Raw genomic sequence first — 12,746 nt, forward strand, 5'->3', positions numbered from 1 at the left:
CCTCTCACTGTTGTGGCCTCTCCCGTTGAGGAGCACAGGCTCCGGACACGCAGGCCCAGCCGCTCCGCGGCATGTGGGATCCTCCCGGCCCAGGGCACGAACCCGTGTCCCCTGCATCGGCAGGCAGACTCTCAACCACTGCGCCACCAGGGAAGCCCTTGATCTTCATTTTGTTTAGTTTTTTTCTTGTTCCAAGGATGGGAATGATGACTTCCAAGCTCCTAACATGCCCAACGGGAAAACCATAAGATTAAAGGTCCAAACAGAACCAGAAGAAAAATTAAGTAAAAGAGATCCCATCTATTCCACACAGAGGAGAAGGTGATTTAATATACATCACAGCATTAACTTTCCTACACAAACTAGTTAAGGAGCAGTTCTTACTTAGAGTTAGTGTAAAAGTCCTTTATTTAGATGACTCAAGAATCACCTGATGAGTGTAGCTGATGTGCTGGTGCACTGCCAGCACACAGCTGCAGTGTCGCTGCTCCTGGGGTGGCCTCAGCTGGAGAGGTCATGCTTGCCCTAGGGACCCACAACCAAGGACTGATGAAGGTGGGGGATAGAAGCCTATTGTCTCAGCCCTGCAGGGCTGGCTTTTCTCTCCAGCCAGTTCATCGCCCTTTCCCTTCCTCCCACTGGGCACTCTGCATCTTGGAGGCTCCTTCCCAAAGAAACCAACTAGTGACACTTTGTGAAGTCTATTCTTCCCCCAATTTAAACTTTGCTAATCTTCCCTTGGAAACTCTTAAAGTCATGAGAAAAGAACAAATACAGTATAAAATCAGTCTAAGATAACAACAAATTCCAAATACTCATTTTTTAAAATGAAAATATTTACTTTCCTAAATATCCTATAAATAAATGTATATTCTATCCCAGGTTTAGAAACACTGATAATAAACATAATTCAGTTTATGAAATAATTATGTTTTGGTATGTTTGATGTGATGATTTTTGCTATGCATAAAGAACTTTACCAAAAGAGCCAGGCCATCATTGTTTGAACCTTGACTCCATCATGACTGCTTTATGCGAGCCTATGCTTCCATCAGTTTCTACAGGGTTTTGACTTAAAGCACCAGATCAAGAAATACTTCTCATATCTTATAGCTGTTAGGTTATACTGCAGTGTTTTCTTGAGACCTGGAAGTAACTATTCATCCCTGGCATTTGAAGGCCTCCTCAGTGAATTTCCTCCAAGACTTCAAAGTAAAGCCTGAGACCTGGGCTCATTCCCAGGAGGGCTTATTAGCCAACTTTGCCATCTGCATGCAGGAAATGCTGATGCTGTAAAACGACTGAGATTGGGCAGAGGCCCCTGGTGCTCAGCTCTGAGGCTATGTGGACTTCAGTAGTTGTTTTTAAAAAAATAAGTAGTAAATATAGGGTGAGTCATAAATGCTAGAGACATGCCAAGAAGTATATAAAGAAAATGTAGGAAAACTGAACAGTAAATATAGTTTTAATTAATTGTGGTTAGCTCACAAAAGCCATACGGTAGGATGTATCAACAGCGGGCTTTTACATTTATTGACATTGGTGGAAGCTATTTTCCATTTTGGAACTTCCCAGGCATACAAAAAAAAAAAACAAAACTTCTGTGACTAAGCAAAAGGGGAATAAAGTGCTTTAATTTATTTTTAATATTAATAATTACATTTTCAAAAACAATTATTTTATATTTAAAGGTATCAATACCATAGATCTATAGCTTATAGTAGGAAATATAAGTGTAAACAGCCTATACACATTCTGCATTATTGATACAGTTTTATATGCATAACCCAATATACTAACCAATAATCTCCAGAGAAAACACATAAAACCCACTTGTCTAGATAGTAAACAACAGTTTTAAAAACAAACCAAAATAGACTCCCGTTTCGCAGCTGCATGTGGTGGAAATGTATATGTATGAAGATTAAATCTGAGGCATTTACTACACTGAAGATATTTGCTCCATGCCAGCCATGAGTGACAGTGCTAGAGATTCCACTGTGGGAAGAATAAAAATAGGTTAATAAAATAGGTTTAAATGTTTGAAAATGGCTAAATAGGCTCTAATAAATGTCTTGAAAAGTATTTAGAGACACTTTCTATTTTTAATTAAAATACTCATTACTTCTAACATACAATAAAGATGATAATCATTTATTAAATACAATTGAGAAAGTATGATTTATTTCTATTTCAGATCATTTTAGTTTTGAAAACAAAAAAAATCTGGGCATTACACTGAGCAAATCACATTTTTCAAAATGTCATAAAATCTGGCCTCAATTCATAACAAAACGCCATGTTCTGAGCTATGAGTGGAATCTCCTTGCCTAATAGTCACCCAGTGCAAAAACGGACAAATGTATCAATGTTTCCTCTAACACATTTCTAACACAGTATGGTTTTTTTTTTTGGCCAGGGGTAAAAATGGGGGAGGCTGAGAGGTGGCAGTAGGGGCTTACAACAGTAATTTGTTTTTAAATACTTGCGTAATAAACAAATGCCTCTTCGTTGTAGAAGTCACACGACACAGGAATATAGGGATCTAAGTAAGCACTGTGAGATCAGAACTTTCTCTGTTTTCCTGCCTGGCCGGCCCCCAGCTTCTTCACCACTTACGCAGAGCATTCGGGGAGGGCTGGGGGTCAGGAGGACTGGCTCTGCGTGCACTCCTCTAGGATTCCAGTCTGCCACGCCAACAACGAGTTTCTCTATCCTGGCAAACTATCCTGGCAAAGATTATGTGCTTCTGGCCGGTCACTGCCCCGCCTACCTGAACTGTGGGTGCAGCAGGTCAGCACTGAAGGGCTCATCTCATCCCAGAATTTATTTAGATTTCTTTGCATTCACAACTTTCTGATGATATGTTTTTGTTTGTTTATTCTATGTTCACTCGTTACTCTAACAGTATTTTAAAAAATGTTCAGCTACTTTTAATGAGCACATCACAATTTGAACATACAGAAATAGGGAACAAATTAGTCCTGCATACTTTTCCCAAAAAAGCTCTGCAAGAGATATTACTTAGTCCTTTGTGTCTGTAGATTAAATGACTGTCTTCTCCCCATGACTCACCCCACAGACCTCTGTCTGCTTCACACACTGTCTGTGTACTGAACCGTCAGGCCTGCATTTCCTTGTGTAAGAGGCAGCCTTGGGAATTTTAAAATTGCTAAAAAAACAAAAAACAAACACCCCCCCCACCCCCGCAAACCCTATCTTTTGAAAAGGAATAGTTACAAAGGCTACACATGACAGTGAAGTGTACTGAAACCTATTCTGCCATCTGCTTTAATTAACAATGGTTTTAGAAATCCATTGGTGTAACACATGATATACTAGAAAGCAAAATCTTCAGTCTCAATGTTTTACAACTGATTCACTCACCCCACTGTAATTTGGGAAAAACAATTCAACTGCTGAGGGACTTTCCAGGTTCGAAGTGGTGAAAAATTCTAATTCTTCATGAGATCAGTACCAAAACAATAACAGGTAGACTTAGTTACCAGAAAATATAAAAGCAGTAATATTTTAACATAATACTCACGATGGGGAAAGGATCCTCTACAGACAGCTTTGTTTAAAACGGTTACAAGAAACATATGGCAGTTTTTAAAATCAGACTCCATTTTCTCTATAGATTCCATTCTAGGAAAGAAAGTAAATTTCAATTTAGGTAAATGCATAAGGAGTTACTAGGTAGGCTATAAAATACCTTTGGAGTAATTTCAAATGTGCTTCAGTTTAATTATGTAGAATCCTAACTCTAAAGATTCTAAAATAAAATATAAAATTTCCTGCCAAACTTTCAAAGAGTCTGAAGGAAAGTGTCATTAGGATACAAAACTGCTGCTTCAGGATGGTAGTGAGTTCTAGAGTGAGGATAACTGAGGATATTCCCTTTTCTATTGTACAGTTCTATACTTTTACTTTTCACAAGCACACCTTCTTTCAAATAAACAGCACATTAAAGATATAAAACCTTACATTTTAAACTTACTAGAAAACTATTATTATGGGAAATAGCAAACACCCATACCCAGCTTCAGTAGTCACCCCCCTGCAGGCAGTCCCAATTATACCCTTAGCCCCATATCTTTAGAAGCAAAGTTGAGACATCATAGCATTTCAGTCATAAATATTTCAGTGTGTACACACTAAAGATAAATACTCCTTTAAAATCATAGCCACCATACCATTTGCTTAAAAATTTCACCTTGCTTTAAAAATTTTTCACTTTCTGCTTTAAATGTGAATCAAGATCAGTTAATTTCCATAAACTGTGATGGTTAATATGCCTCTTAAGTCCTCCTCACCCCCTTGTTGAAGAAACAGTTCAATTTTAGCCAACAATATGCAGCAGTGTTATTACCTTCTCCTCCACCTGACAGTGACATGGAGGGGGAAGTCTGCTGCACACACTTGAGACAGCAATAATAAAGTAAGACTTCTGTTTTCACCCCTGCAATGAGGAATTTTATCTACCATTCAGAGTATTCTGACACAGCCATATGTTAAGATTTTAGATTAGTGCTATAATGAACTTTCGGCTCCTTACTGATAACAACTAAGTACAAGCTATTATCCCAACAGCCCAGTCAACCAGACTTGCTCTTTTAAATATATTTCAAGGAAGTAATAATAGCAAGATTACATTAATTTTATAAACAAGACAGGGACAAACTATTGAGCTGCACATTCAAGGTAACAGTAGAGGATGGTACTCTGGATAGGAAGAAAGAGCTCCTGGGTCCTCTTTCTATGTGATAGGTGTAGATAATAAACACCCTAAAAGTAAAATATACAATCATTCTTTTAGAGCTCTCTAAAATACAATTTTGGACTAGGATCTAGCATGATGTCCAGAATTTGGTTTAAAATAATTGAGTGAATGGGAGTGGGAGTGGGCAGTAAACACAAAACAGAACTGATTGTCACTGGCATCTGCTGAAGTGGAGTGATGGACCCCAGGGTCTGTTATGTTCCCCGCCCGCTTCTGTGTATGCTCAAAGGCATCCATTAACAAAAATTTAGCAAACCTATACAACAGGAATGTAATTTAAGGATATTTGCTTGTTCTAATCAAAAGACTTCAGATTTTTCTTGTTTTACCGCTCAGAAAAGAATTGCATAATTCTTGATGTTGCCTAGTTTAGATGAACAAATTCAATTCTTTCCATAATTATAAGTGTATGTGATGTGTTGCCAAGAAGAAAAACAAGGCTCCCAGAATGAAGCCAGCTAAAAGTGAAACTGAAATGGTCACAGCACAGAGGCCCCACAAGCTGCATACTTACTGCCATGCCCCCAGGCCAGCCTGCCAACCATCTGCAAACATGAGGGCCAAGTTCAACACCTTCATGATGGCTTCCTTCACAAAACTGACCTGGAGAGAAAGCCATGGAAGAACATAGGCTCTGTGACCATGTTTGGACACTGACACCAACACTTTCACCTAATTTAAATGAGTCACAGAAAAAGCTCAGTGCAATCGCTGCCTTCTAGGTATAAGGAAGGGTACTAGGCTCTGAACAAAATGCACTTGGAATTGGACCACACGCCTACTGCACCCACAGTACAGGTATATCAGCAGCAGAGTCTGACCAACAGAGCCAGCAAGCTACCTTTTCCTGGGACAGCCATTTGAATTCACCAGTGAAATGGGGCAAGTTATTCCAATGGCTGTAAGATGACTTAATATATTCACATCAAGCTGGACATATTTCCTGACCAAAGCACTATTATTCCATAACTGCAGATAAAATTTTCTTATTGAATCCAAACACAGTGCTGAGTGCAGACTGTCACAATAAAGTTGTCAGCTGTTTCTCTTGTATGTAATTTCCAGTCATATGGCACAAATTTGTAACCTATTTGATCTGGTCCTTCCTTAAAGAATATTTTGCAATGTCATGAAGAACCTAGGGGTAAGACAGGAATAAAGACACAGAACTACTAGAGAACGGACTTGAAGATATGGGGAGGGGGAAGGGTGAGCTGTGACAAAGCGAGAGAGAGGCATGGACATATACACTACCAAACATAAGGTAGATAGCTAGTGGGAAGCAGCCGCATGGCACAGGGAGATCAGCTCGGTGCTTTGTGACCACCTAGAGGGGTGGGATAGGGAGGGTGGGAGGGAGGGAGACACAAGAGGGAAGAGATCTGGGAACATATGTATATGTATAACTGATTCACTTTGTTATAAAGCAGAAACTAACACACCATTGTAAAGCAATTATACCCCAATAAAGATGTCAAAAAAATATTTTGCAGATCAGAAGCTTAATAAGTACAAAATTCCAAAGTAGAGAGACAACTTCCCTTGGCTGGCTTCATTCCTGCCTCAGTGGCCAAGTTCACAGGTGACACCTCACATACCTTTTCTCTCAGCAGACATCGATCATGGATGGTTGACAAGTATCTATAGTGAATTTTAATCAATTGATCTAAATCCTTGGCTTCTTCGACTTGATGTTGAAACTCCAGCCCTGTACTGTGAAGAATCTTGAAAGATGACAAATTTAATCAATAGATTTTTTCTTTGAGAACTAATGTGCCACACACAAAACTTTTTTTACCAACCTCTTCTACATTCACTTGCACAGGGAGGGAATGCCTCACTCTGGACTAACAGACTGCTCCTGTGTGGAGGGGCAAGTATATGAACTGTATAGGATATGCATTGATTTTTTTAAAAAACGTCACCAGATAAATTGAATTTATATGTTTTAATAAATTCCACTGCTTACATAATGGTCTTTCTTTAAAAGGAATATAACTGTACTTCAAGTAGAACACAAAAAACAAATTAAACAAAAACTTAACCATTTACTCTCAACAATTAAGGGCTTAAGGTTGGTCCTCTGAAGGCCACTAGTGCACGGGAAAGGGAGCACCTCTGCCATGTGTATCATGTATAAAACACAGGCTTCAAAGGCTCACTTCAACCAAACAAAAGTGGGTTCTTAGAACCTATCTACCAGAATGACTACAAATTCTTTTTTAGCAACCATTATAATACCAATGAGTACTGTCCTCGAATAACACTGCTACTGTTCAAACATCTGAACTCCTCTTCAGAAGTTCCTCTAGAACTGGTTTTAATATGTGTAAGAAAAGCAGTTTTATTTACTGTACGAGTTACTTCTTATATTTAAGAAAAAAAGTATATAATCTGGCTGCATTTTCCTCCTTACACCCCATAGTAGCCTGACAGATTTGTTTTTAGGCTTCCATTACAAAAAACTGAAGCCATTTTCCAGGGACAGCCCTGTTCCCACTGCTGACATTTAAAGGACTATGTGGCAAGTTCTGATGGCAAGTCCAAAAGAAGCGCTCTGGGTGTGTCATCCCAAGGGGTCACTAGACAGGAGAGACACAGTGTCTGGAAACATGTGCTCTGGCATGTTTTAAAAAACACTTCCCTCTGCTGCCATGTTATTTTATGATCAAGTTTTTAGTATGTGCTACCTTCACATTTACAGTCTATTAAGTATCTTGTGTGCTTGTTTGTATTTATAAATATATTACAAGTAATTCTCCACGAACAGATGTATACACGGTGACAGAACTGAGTGGATGGACAGACACGAACCCTGGTCATGATGTAGTTGTGTAAGCTGTTCACAAAGTGCATGAGCTTTACTCTTAAGAGGAACATACGATGAATCTGCTGTCTTACTGGCTCCTTCTGTGGTCCAAAATTAGCAGCTGTGTCTTGTCCACCTAAGAGTCCTTCAAGTTGTGGTTTTTCAGCAGGACTAGCTAGTTCTGTAAAGGAACGAAGAGGAGAGGGGGTGGGAAGAGCATCCACTCAGACCCCACCGGCACCACTGCACAGAGCAGGACTTGCAATGGTGTGGTCGTCTGCCCTGTAAAGGGCACTCAGCTGGATGCACAGCAGGGACCCCATCCTCCCTATCTGGAAGGTGAAGCAGTTAAAGCTGCCATATCACCCTGATTATCACTGTCATCAAAAATATAAAAACAAAGTCCTATTAACTTGTCATTAAAACTTTTTCACATAACCTAAGAATTTTTATTCTGGCTAAATTCCTAATTTAGTTATTGTATTTCAGATTAACTGTACTCATTCAGGGAAGTTAATTCTGATGTCTGTAAAGCTATGGCCATAAATACATATCATTTTGGCACTTGTGTATATATAAAAAATGACCTAAGACTGCCAACCTTTTTTTCAGTGCTAAAATTAAATTATAATTTATCTGTTGAAAACAAATCTTACCACCAAATAGTAAAACATCCAGACTATATTTTGCCCATTTTATTTGCAATAAGAGAAGAAACACCTGATTATAAATTTTCTGACATTCCAAACTTATAACAATGTCCACAGGCCATGGGACCTATGAAAACAAAAACAGAAAATTAGAATAGAAAGTAACCTATTACTCATATGTCTCAAATTTTTTTTTTTTTGGCTGTGCTGCACAGTATGTGGGATCTTAGTTCCCCGACCAGGGATCGAACCCGCGCCCCCTACATTGGAAGTGTGGAGTCTTAACCACTGGACCGCCAGGGAAGTCCCTTGTATGCCTTAATTTTAATAGAAAATGTTCTTAGAGTATCAGTACATACCTTATAGCTCAGGGTCAGACCATCTAAGATATGAACAGGGAGTTTCTTCTTAGCTGTGTCAACATTTTCAAAAGATATAGATAGACTAGATAAAGAAATATAAGTTTTAGTTATTTAGCACTTTGAGTTATTTAATTTATATATTCCAAAAAGACATTTCATAAAAGGAATGCAGATATTCCATATTTTTCTAAGCATATATTCCAGAATAGAAATCAGGTTTTAGAAATAAAGAAGGGGGCAAAATTTTTAAATAATGGGTTTAGCTATAAAAAAGAAGATACTTATAGTAAATTACTTAGGAAAAAAGACAAAGTCAGGGAAGGTTAACTGTATTTGGCAGGTGCCTAGTCCTGGTAGAGTTCAGCGAGAGGCTCAGGAGACGGACACTCTGTTGGGGGTGGCAGGAGAGAGGGTGGGAAGAGACAGAGAGACAGAGAGAGAGAGGGAGAGAGAGGGAGAGGGAGTGTGTGTGTGTGTGTCTGGTGGCGGGAGAGGCTGTTCTCACCCTGGAGAGCAGGCATATGCAAGTGTGTGGGCAAGAATGGGGTCTGAAAGTGAGAGAGTGGCATGTACATATATACACTACCAAGTGTGAAACCAATAGCTGGTGGGAGGCAGCCGCATAGCACAGGGAGATCAGCTCAGTGCTTTGTGACCGCCTGGAGGGGTGAGATAGGGAGGGTGGGAGGGAGGGAGGCGTAGGAGGGAAGAGATATGGGGACATATGTATGTGTATGGCTGATTCGCTTTGTTATGGGGCAGAAACTAACACACCATTGTAAAGCAATTATACTCCAATAAAGATGTTAAAAAAACAAACAAACAAACAAAGAATGGGGTCTGCTTCTAAAGCAAAGGGTCACACATGGCTTCATCCACTCCTGCCCAACTAGTCTGAGTGTGACTCTCAATAGAATGCAGCTACCATAGGGCATGGAAATGTTCCTGAGCCAGGCACTTATTTCCTTCACTCCTCAGAGCAGTTCTGTCACTGTGCTGAGAAAGGACGTGACTCTCCCAGGATACAGAGGCACCTGTGACGATGCCTGGATGCAGCCCACGGAAGGTTAACTTGAAGGCCAAGGCAGGAGTTAGCCTTACAACCAGAGATGTAAGGGCCGGTGTGTGATTTACGAGTTTAGCCAATTCATTCCATGTCACAGACTAGTCAGAATTTTTTTAGCTTGTAAGTCTGTTACACGTGCATCTACCAAGTACTTAGCAGGCAGCTACTGAATACCTTGTCAAGTGCTGCACTAAGCAGGTGATAAAAAGCCAATCCCTGCCCCCCTCCAGGGGCTTATAGCCCAGAGCATACAAAACGTGCAGTCACCCTCCAGTCACCAAGCCAGGGGGGCAGAGCTTTGCAGGAGTGCAGACAACTGCTGGCCATGCCCATGGGAGAGCAGCTAACTCAGGTAACTGGAGGGTGCAGACACGTGAAGGCTCCTGGGGGAGAGAGTACAGCTCTCGGGGAAAACAGAAATGTCCCAAATCCCTGAAGTGGGAAGTATGGTGGAGAGAGAAGGTGATGTGTCTGTCTCTGTGTGCACAAGAAGCGAGGTGGGGAGCCCGACAGTGAAAAGCTCTCTCTCAGGTGAAGCTCGGCCCATCTGCTCCGAGGCGCCAAGCAGCCCAAGCGTGTGTGGGGGTGGGGCGGCTAGTGTCCCGTGTGGCCCTGGAGGGCCAAGTGGAAGGGAGAGATGCGGAGACAGCTGGTTAGCAGGCGACAGGGAGGTGCTCTCCAGTGAGCGCTGAAGGGCATGGGGAATGTCATCCAGGAGGCAGAACCGAGGGACCAGGGTATGTGGGGGCCGGCAGAGAGGAAAGAATCTAAGGTGAGCTACACTGGGCACTGGGATGAACAGTGGTCCCATCCAGAAGAAACAAAGGGCTGAGAAAACGATGAAGCTCAGTTTTGGACACATGGCATCTGAGGAAAGTCATGAGGCACTGGTTGTGCAGACACCTGGGCTAAAGGTACTGACCTGCAGGTCACTAGCGGTCGCTGAAGCCATCGACATGGAACGAAGGTGCCCCAGGCAGGAGAGCGAGAAGCTACGCTAAGGGTGGGCGGAGGGCAAGGGGCTCACAGGGAGGATGCAGAAGGAGCACCAGTGACAAGGGAGGGGTATGGGCAGGGCAGGGGAGCTTGGAACCGGGAAGGAGACCTCTGGGTGCAGACTCAGGGAGCCTGAGGGCACAGACAGGCACCTAGAACACATGGAAGCCATAGGAGAAGGGGTCCCAATGGGGTGGCCCATTTGTCCTGAGTTAATCTATGAGTGGGAATCTCAATAAAAATACCACGAATGTTTTTGTTTTTGTTTTGGTGGATGGAGCTGGACAAGATGATAAAGTACATTTTTTAAAATAAATAAGCAAGAATAGCCAGGAAAACCCTATTAATAAAACAGAAAGCTATTGGCATGTGAATAAACAGAACAGCGAAATAGGATGGAAAATTCAGAGAGAGACCCAATGCATATAACTCAAATGCATATGAAAATTTAATGATAAAGGGGTATCAAATAAATGGGGAAAGGTGGATTTTTTTTTTAAAGAAATAAGTGATGGCAACCAACCAGTCATTTGGAAAAAAGATAAAACTGGATCTATTTCTCATGTTTTTTAGCTGAATAAATTCCAAATGGATCAACACCTAAATGTAAAAAAATCCATTCAAGCATTAAAAGAAAACATGGGTGAATTTCTTTATACACTTGGATACAGTAAAACTTTCTTAACTATCACTTAAAATTCAGAAGTAATAAAAAAGATACATTATAAAACTAAAAACTATCTTCATGACAAAACAAGAAATTGTTATACCATAAGCAGAACAAAAAGACAAATGCCAAACTGGGAAACCTATAAAAAGAGCTTCTAGGGAACTTCCTGGCAGTCCAGTGGTCAGGACTCCGCACTTCCACTGCAGGGGGCGTGGGTTTGACCCCTGGTTGGGGAACTAAGATCCCACAAGCCACGTGGCACAGCCAAAAGAAAAAAAGAGCTTCTAAAAATGGAGAGGATGAAGACCAACAACTTGATACTGACAGAAATAGTGGCAAAAGATATGGAGAGTTCACTTTTAAACAAATGCAAAAATAAGCGTATGAAAAGATAACTATGCTCACATGGAAAAATGTAAATTAAAACTACACTGAGACATCATTTTTCATCATCAGACTGGCAGAAATCCGAAAGTCTGACAACATACTCTGTTGGTGAGGCTGTGGAGAAAGCCTCATTGCTGGTGGGAATTAGAAAAAATACGGCCTTTATGAAGAGGAATTTGGTAACAGCTAGCAGAGTTACACAGGTGTTTACCCTTTTACCTGGCAATCCCATTCTAGAAAAATACTCCAAAGTTACACAGGCAAAAATAAGAAGTGAAATGCACAAGACCAGTCACTGCATACATACATCGCAGAAGAACAGAATCCACGTGTCCACCAACAGGACGCCTGGTTGAATGAACACAATCAGCTGTAAAGTAGTGAGGACAAGCTCTCTAGCCTGCAATGCAGTGGGTCTGGGATGTATTATCTACTAAAGAAAAGTTAAGCAGGTGTTACAGAGTGCACACTGTGTGCTTCCTTTTCTGTAACATGTGAGGAGAAAAAGGAATATGTACACATACGGTTTTGGTTCCAAAAAATAAACACTGGAAGGATAAAATAAAATCTAATAAAAAAGGTTATGAGGAAAGGGAGAAAATGGACAGGAATAGGAACAGAAGCCAGAGCTCCCTAAAAGTAATTTTGTATCAATGATTTTAACTTAAGAAATATATAGCTGTTTTATACAATTAAAAAACAAAATGGAATCAAGAAAAATAAAAATGAAGTGATTCCTAAAAGTAGAAAATAAAACAAATGAACCCAGCCCTATATTTGTGGTATAATCACATTGAGAATTGTTCCAGGTGACCCTGAAATACAGGATTCTGATGACTTGAAAGTAAAGGAAGAGAATATAGTCACAAGCATGTTTTAAACTCTCAGTGGGCTTGTTGCTGTTATTGTTACTTTGGAACTATTATGATTTATTATAGAATAAATATAATAAATATTTATCTTCATTAGTAAGCACTCAAGGGAAGATACAAAAGAAAATCAAAAAAGTGAAATCCTATAATC

General features: G+C 40.4%; 1 protein-coding gene across 2 annotated transcripts in view; it reads right to left on the reverse strand.

Annotated features, from left to right (window-relative positions):
* Positions 1-1,447: 1,447 nt before the first annotated feature.
* Positions 1,448-12,746, reverse strand: part of TUBGCP5 (tubulin gamma complex component 5) — a 55,623-nt gene continuing 44,324 nt past the window's right edge. For both annotated transcript variants that reach the window (XM_060153142.1, XM_060153143.1), the window contains exons 17-23: positions 8,602-8,686; positions 8,249-8,369; positions 7,598-7,773; positions 6,382-6,507; positions 5,298-5,386; positions 3,548-3,648; positions 1,448-1,998 (exon numbers count right to left, since the gene is read on the reverse strand). In XM_060153142.1, the coding sequence (XP_060009125.1) occupies positions 1,943-1,998; positions 3,548-3,648; positions 5,298-5,386; positions 6,382-6,507; positions 7,598-7,773; positions 8,249-8,369; positions 8,602-8,686 (754 nt within the window). In that variant the 3' untranslated portion in view covers positions 1,448-1,942. The remainder of the gene's footprint in view (positions 1,999-3,547; positions 3,649-5,297; positions 5,387-6,381; positions 6,508-7,597; positions 7,774-8,248; positions 8,370-8,601; positions 8,687-12,746) is intronic.

This window comes from Lagenorhynchus albirostris, chromosome 6 (assembly GCF_949774975.1).
Source record: "Lagenorhynchus albirostris chromosome 6, mLagAlb1.1, whole genome shotgun sequence".
Lineage (NCBI taxonomy): Eukaryota > Metazoa > Chordata > Mammalia > Artiodactyla > Delphinidae > Lagenorhynchus > Lagenorhynchus albirostris.